This window comes from Egretta garzetta, unplaced genomic scaffold (assembly GCF_000687185.1).
Source record: "Egretta garzetta isolate BGI_Z169 unplaced genomic scaffold, ASM68718v1 scaffold94, whole genome shotgun sequence".
NCBI lineage: Eukaryota > Metazoa > Chordata > Aves > Pelecaniformes > Ardeidae > Egretta > Egretta garzetta.
Window position 1 is genome coordinate 9,361,353 of NW_009259683.1, and position 8,068 is coordinate 9,369,420.

The 8,068-nt window shown below is 41.8% G+C and overlaps 1 protein-coding gene across 1 annotated transcript in view; it reads right to left on the bottom strand.

Annotated features, from left to right (window-relative positions):
- Nucleotides 1–7,731, bottom strand: part of HDAC9 (histone deacetylase 9) — a 281,178-nt gene extending 273,447 nt beyond the window's left edge. Inside the window, exon 1 of the mRNA XM_035894070.1 lies at nucleotides 7,177–7,731. Coding sequence (XP_035749963.1) covers nucleotides 7,177–7,282 — 106 coding nt within the window. The 5' untranslated portion in view covers nucleotides 7,283–7,731. The remainder of the gene's footprint in view (nucleotides 1–7,176) is intronic.
- Between the last annotated feature and the right edge of the window lie 337 nt (nucleotides 7,732–8,068).

An 8,068-nucleotide genomic window follows, 5' to 3' on the forward strand; every position in this document is an offset into this window, starting at 1 on the left:
GGAACATGTTATCATTAGAATAAAGCACCCTGCATTTCAAGCACATTCATCCAGAAAGGGCTTGAATTCTTGGAGCTCTTGCTATGTTTGTATACTCCACTAGTCGGAAGGAGTTTACAACCAGGAGACACAAAACAAATAAAACAGATGTATGAGCTATGCTCAGATTATACTAAATGCCAAAGTACCTTTACAGTCGTGCACAGAACTGCCAGCCTGACAAAAAGAAACAAGCTGCTTATTATATAACGGGAGAGTGAAACCGGCACTGTATCATTCAACCATGCAAAGGCTTCCACTGATTTTGCAAGCCTTTCTACACCGGTAACATTTTCAAGTAGAGCAAATCAGGCACCCCCTGATTACACCCAGAAAGTGAACAAAGATAAAACCATGCCGTTTATTTAGAGGGGAAAGGTAAGAAAGAAAAGACGGAGTTCATTAGATAATTATAATCCATTAATATTTCACTATTTCATAAATTGCCAGCTTCCTGAGCAACAGCTACACTCAGAGGCTGCACCCAGCTGCAGATCTGCTGCTTTACTAGTTTTCCTGCTCTTTACTAAACTGTCACTAAAAGCTTGCTCCTCGTTAAACATACGCAAGCACAAAGATCCCAGTGAGCTTCTATAGGAGAGAACGTGCCTCGCTGTGTTTCTGAATGACAACTCTGCTTTAGCATCCCAGTTTTTCCAGTGAGCAGAAACATTTGCAAAGCAGCCGTAAAGAATGGTTTGCTCGAAATGTGCCAAGTTGCCGAAGCTTCTTGTTACGCCTGTGAAAAGCACCTAGAAGGCTAACTGAACAGCAAACATCACTTTTACGTAACAAATCTAGAAGGGTCCATTTTGAAGGAGCTGCATGCATATGTGACATGTTCACACTGAACACGGAGCTTTGACAGTGCCAGCCCCTAAAAATAGCACCTGGATATCCTTGTTCTCATCAGCAACCACAACCCCATCTTCTCCGTCGTTCAGTGCATCCATCTGGCACTCCCCTCCCTCCTCCAGAAGAGATGGGAGCTGTGGTACCCTGAGGTACCTCGTTTTAGTAGAAGTGGGGGAGATAAAGAGGATGTTTGCATCTGCTGCAAGCACACATTCTAAACAATATCCCTGGCCCCTCAGCAGGCAGTTATCATGTTGTTTTGGCAGCAGGAAGGAATCTGTGGTTTTTCTTGAATGTTGCTCTTCTTTATTTAAACGACCAGAAATAAAGCAAAAATGACAGAATGCTCTGTCTATAAATAATCATTCCGGTGTACAGTTATATTAGGAGGTAACTCAGATGGCATGATAACGCCTAACAGGCTAATCTTAGACCTGTAATGCCATAAGATGAAAATAACTAGGCTAAGAATAACTGACCCAGAGGAGTCAGCCTTTTAAAAGAGATCCACAGAACAGGGCATGTTAGATTTCCGTGTGTTTAACAATAATATCTGCCCATTAGTTTCTCTCTGCAATATTTTGGATTGTACCCACCATACAAAAAACCCACCCACAACAGCAGTTGGGAAAGGTTAAAATGCAATGACACCTGAAACCTTCCCCATCATCTATACCAACACCTGAAATGAATGTGTACATACACAAATGTCTGCAGGCTATCTATCCAGTCTGGTTTCTCACAGCTTTTGCTTTCTTGGCACAGACCGTGCAGAAGAAAGGGACCGGGCAGTCGGTACAGAAACAGAGATCTGATTAAAGCTCTGGTTGTAGGAAGAATTACAAGCGTTCCCCGTCTCCAACATTAACCTTAATGAACTAAATGAATTCTATACATAGTTTTACAGGAGGGAAAACTCTGGCTGAAACTGTGTGCATTTGAGTGCAATGCAAACCAATAGGTGTTATAAAGCTGAGCAGCTAAAATAATAAATGGCTGAAGTAAAAAAGCTCTTTTCCAATAAAGCAATTTAGCTGGACACACCAAAGAGACGGGAGCGAGCGTCCTAGTGCCAGTTCTAGTGAACCTCTGTATTATATGCAGTGTTTAATGGTATCAGGAAAGATGCTCAAAGAGGTTTTGAAATTATGTTCTGCATTCTTTTTTACTTTCCGTCTTTTGTAGCTTGCTATTCTTGTCAATCTTGTGCTTTGAAATTCTTATTCCAGGCTTTTCCCACAACCTATCAATACATCTTCTAATACAAAGTAAGACTGACAGGTAATCACATGGCTCCAGAAGCTGGGACTTAAATAAAAAAAAAAGAAAGAAAAAGTAGAGCTGCAAACAGTAGACACATGAAGTTGGCAACATTGGTCTGTACTCAATGCCTTCTCAATGATGTAAAACAGAAAAAGCAGCTTCATTCCATTTTACCGCATTTTTGTTCAACTGAATTCGTAACCAATGTCTTGTCCAGTACACATTACTGGGCAGAGCCTCTACTCAAAATCAGTGAGATTTTAGCTACGTAAGACCTGCAGGTCTGTGTTGCTTGTCTCTTCTCCTTGTATCAATTGTTAAGGCTAAGGCCTTACTCTTCCATAACAATTAATTCAAATACTTCAGCTACTACTATGAAGCACTAGATTTTTTTTTTACCTAGCCTTTATGACAGGCATTGAAAAAGCCTCTCCAGCTGTTATCCAGAACTTCCCTGAACTGAATTTTCACACTCGATTTTCTTCATTACTCTGAAAAGAATCACAAAGCAAAAGCTCAGCATATCTACCCTCACTCTCTCTGAAGAGTTATTGCCTGAGATACCACATATGCGACATTTTGTATCTGTAAGAAGCTTACGTTACCTGATTCAGATATGCAAATATGTCAAGTTTTTCATGAATATCAGAGCAGACCTTTCAATGAATTTGCTTTCTGCAATCTCTCCACAGGAACAGTTGAGCAGGAGAAAGTTTTGTTTGGCCAGAAAAAAAGGAGAGAGCAACTACCGAAGAATTTTCCCAGAAGGCAATACAAACGCATGTGTACAAACACGTATACGTGGTCATGCAGCCATGCGATAGATACAACGGATGAGATAAATTTCGTACATCGGGGTTTACTGAGGGAAGATAGCTCATGAGGACCTGTCAACCCACGTACAACACGATGCATGTAGCATTGATTCTGTCATTTATATTCAAGTGACACAGCTTGAGTTTCCTGACTGGTGCAGAGAATGAAATACTGTGACTACATTCACTTACTACATTTGTGAAATTGCAGGTGTTTTGCAAGCCTGTAGGTAGATGAAGTCAATCAAATCAATCATTCTGAATCATTATGTTCCCTTCAGAATAGTTTTGCTCTCTAGATTCCTGAGCCTGACAGGTATCATTTTCCGTATTTCACAGAAGGGTTAGCTGACGTAAGCAGGATTGCATAACTTGCTCAGGTGACCTGTCAACTTGGTGACAAGCCAAGGCTTTAAGCTCAAGATCTCCTTGAACTCTTGATTTTTCAACACAACAGCTTTGGGCAGGAAGCAGAGGATGCCTTATCCAATAAAAGCCAGGGTGGAATTTAGGTAGGCCAGTGCAAGGCTGTACATCAAAACATGGCCAGCGAAGCAAATGTAGCAACCTTTAGAAAAACAGCACAGTATATTAAATAACCAGAAGTTAATGAACTCGGCATAACTTCTCAAAGTCCCACATCTACAGATACCACAGCTGGGTAGGTTCTTTCTTCTCCTTCACACAACTGACATCTATTTGAGTAACACAGTCCTGCATTAGTTACTTATTGACTACATTTTAATGAGCATTCTTGCCATGGACTGTGCTGCACCAAATACTTTTTTTCAAGGACTTAGAGTTACTACTTGCATTGTGGTAAGATGAGAAGCCACCCGAATGCTAGGGTCCCCTGTGGCATTGCACACACATGGAAGTTAAGACTTTTGGGGTAAAATAAAAGCAACAGCACAGTTAGATAGTAATTACAGCTAAATAAGAGGCTTTAGACTCCAGATCTATTTTTTAAATTGTGAAACTAAAATAATTATGGTATCACATAAGAATATATCAGCATCATTTTCTTAAATAAAGATGCACAGTACTTACTGCTGCATTTTAGAGCAACAGTACCATATGGCAGAATCTAGTTCAGTCTTCTCAAGATAGCTGAAACTGCTCCCTGCAGTAAGGTGTAGGTGTCTGCAAATTACACAGCTTCTTGAGTCAGTGCCGATCTAGATTGCTCCATTCATAATTAGACTTTTGATTGGTACCTATCCAGATCATCTCATTCATAGTATGATTTACAAGCAGGGATGGAGACAGACAGGCAAAGCAGTAATTGAGGGAATACCAGAAGAACTGCTTCACATGACAGAAGTATTTCCTATGCCTGCTATTATCAGAAATTCCTTAGACAGTTCGCTTTGCAAATGCGTACCATTGTCCATTGAATCTGTCCTCTTTGGAGACGGCTCCAGCCCAGCTTAAAATCAGAGTTGCGTAATACATGCCTGTTGCATCTGGAAACTAGCAAACCTAAAAATCCATTGAGTGTGTAAGTTGTGCTTGCTTCGAAGACTTCAAGAATATCAAGGGTGCAGCGTGTAAATGTTCAGGGATCTGCTCTTTTCTTAAGTATGTGCAACTTTCTAACATGAGCAAAAGTCACATGCACGTAAGTGAAGATAACTTTAAAGTAAGGATGCTGTGATAAGCAAAATCCAAATGACTGATTCCAGCTACGCCAAACACTAGAGCACGTCATCATACCCTGGTTATTTCTTTCTCCCCTATATGCAGCATAGAGGGAGACAATCCCTGAAAAGTTACCAGGCCTGATCCTGCAAGACCCTGCACTCAAGGGAACTGAAGGGAATCGACAGCAGCATCAGGTTTTGTGGTTCCATGTGACGTGAATTAAACTGCAGACTATGTACAATGTCAACTGCTTGCAGTCAAGTTGTGTATGTTAAAGGCCAACAGAAACACTGAGGAATATTTTGTGTTCTACAGAATATATATATAAACATCTTTTATCTGGATAATATTCTTGACTAAGTTTTTTGGTTTTGTGGTTTTCTTGGTTGGTTTTTTTTTTTTAAGTCTAAGCCCCCCCCCCCTTTCTACTGGGTACTAGGGGAAATTGTATAGGTTATATGGGCCTAATGTAATATCAGATAAAAATCAACTGTTACATCATATTCTTGTCTCCAGTGAAGAAAAGCAGAGCTATAAACTTACAGAAAATTACCTCCCTTTCTTGTGTTTCAAATGAGAAAATTTCTATTACTCAAGCAACATTACTTGGCAGTTACAAGTTATCATAGAGAGCTAAACCCCCAGATTTTCACTTGTGCACAGCTAACTTCAACTTGACATAGTATTAAAAAAAAAAACAAAAACAGGAGGGAGGGGAAGCAGTCGGTCTTATCTCTTTGACCAATGCAAAAGCACTGGACACCTGCTGAGCCGTTCAGGAAAACCAAAGAAAAGCAATAATTCTTAAACAAGACATCGACACTGTCAATGGCTTTGCAGAACTGTAATGCTTTCAGAGAAACTTCTGCTTTTACCCACTGTCTTTGCATTGTTGTTCACATTTGTAAACAAGTTTTCACCTGATTTCTGTCCTTGACAAAGGAACTGTAATTGGTGATCAACATCTCTTCTCAGAAGTTAGACAAATAGTAAATTCTTTGAGAGATCCAAAAAGAAACAAACCAACCCAGCAGCTTTATGAAGGAATAGAAAACTTGCCAATCCTAAATATTACCAGTTGGAAGACTCCATTCCCCTTAAGCATTCTCATTGTTTTAACCTGCAGATAAAAGCTCTCATTCCCTCGTTCAGGCTGTAATCATTATGAGGTAGCCTGGGCTTCCTATATTGAAAAATACTCATCATGAGGTTAAGACATACTAAGTCATTTCTGACAGGAAAGATATTATCATTTGACACAATCTCTCACAATTTATTTTCATATCTGAAACTAGAAGTCTGCTCTACAATTGTATGTAAGAAAGAGACACAAGTAAAACTTTGAGTTCTTTTTCTATAAAACAGGGGAAGAAACAGGGTTTTCTTTTAAAACCAACCAAACAAACATGGGTTCAACAGGTGTACCAAACCAGCAATACATGAAGAGAGCTGTTGCCTATACACATAATTAATCTTAAAAACTGAGAAGCACTGCCAAGTTTTGTGAAAGAAAAAGAACAAGAGAAAGAATAAGTAAAAGACGAGAAAACAATAACAAGAAAAAGGGGGGTAAACTCAGACTAAAGTACAAGTAAACAATTCACCCTGCATTCTACATATAGGTCCTCTATAAAGCCAACTTTATGAAAAATGAACTCAGAAACCTGGGATTAAAAAGATATAAAACAGACAACATTGTGCTTTGAAAGACTGAGGTTTTAGCTGAATAAAAACAGAACTGGAATTCATAGAGTTTAAGAGAGAATGGGCAAGAGTAACCTGAAATTTTTAGGCTTTTAGCCTGTCTAAATTGACATTTTATCTGAATGGCAACAATTCATCCAACTTAATTCATCCTCAGTACATCATTTGCAGGTCTCAAACACAGCTAGCAAAGAAACTAGAAAATACAAGGGTAGCTTCAAATACGTGAGGAAACACCCAGTGTTCTTTCACAGCAGCGTTGAAATACCATCATTAAAAAACACATCCAATTTACATCTCAGTGAGTCATTACATATGACCACCATTGCCAGGTTCACAAATAATTCTCAAGGAGCAAAATAAGCCACGCATATTAAAGACATTTGAAAGTAACACTGTAACGAAAAGAGAAAGGGATTAGTATTAAACTCCCTTTGTATGCAAACTGGAGAAAAGGAAACTCGGGGAAAGCCCAAATCCTGTTTACAACAGAGGTATGACCAGAATTGCCTGTGAGGGGCTCTAACTACAGCCTCCTGACAAGGTCTGGCTGAGGAAGCCTTTCTCCATGAATAAGCCCGTACCACGAGCCCCATTTTGCAACCACGCAACAAAACAAACAAGGAATCCCGAACTAGATTTTGGCTGCGAGCATTTTGCTCTGGCTGGAGAGCAGCAGGCTGAAGGAGACAAACTCCCTGCAAAAAGCAGCAGCTGCTATCTAACAGACTATCGCAGAGATAATTATTTAACAACAACTCACATAAAGCCCACAAAAATAAAAGTCACTTCTTTAAAGGAGAGGTGTATTTTCCTGGTCAGCCACTGAAGTCGGAGGCACGGAGCTGTCTCTTACCTGAGCTGATCATACTGTGCATTCTTTGCTGAGCCAAGAGCTGTTCACGTCCAGAAACCCCATCTGAGGAAAAACACGATTCACTCTCGTAAATTGTCTGCAGCATATTCCAACCAGTCTGCACTTCAGCTACACGAGAGATTCATCACTGCACTTGCACAGGGGCGTCGGGCACGACCCTCTGCGGTCCTACCTCCTCCAGCGAGGGTTGTAAGATAATACGCTTCGGCAATTAGCAATGTTTAAGCATTTGTACAAGTATCTATCGGGAGCGGGGGGAAACCCCCAAATCCACTCTCGGCAGCCCCCGGCTGCGGGAAGGGAGCCGTGAGCGCGCAGGGGGCTGTGCGCCGCAGAGTTTGAGCAGTTGCGTTCGGGCAGCCAACAGCAGGTGGAAGAAGAAATGAAGAACTATCTCTGTGCTTCAGGCTTTCTGGCAGGGCGGGGGGGGGAACACGGCCTCGTACAAACCATCAAACCGAATAAGCCACCTTTCCAGGGACCGGGAGGCCCCGGGGGTTTAGTCTGAATTACCCCAGCCCGGACCAGTGCTGCCGTCCCTGCGCCCCTCTCCTCTCCCTGCCCGGCTCTGCCCCGGCCGGGCGGCTGGGCGAAGTTGGCGGGAGCGGCTGCGATAACTCATTTGCATTTGAATCGACACCCGCGTGGCCCAGCGGCGGCAGAAATAGAACAATGGCCGGCCTGAGCCAAAAATAGGTCAAGCATGGCCGGGTGATTGGAGCCTGCATTAATGCGTTTAAAAATACCACAGCAAACACAGCTGTCCAGTCTCTGTCTTTCAAACCGTCCGCCGCGCGGCCTCGAGCGTGATTAACCCCTTCCCCCTGCTCGGCCCGTTTCGGTGGGGACAAGCCTGGGAGGGCGGGCGGGG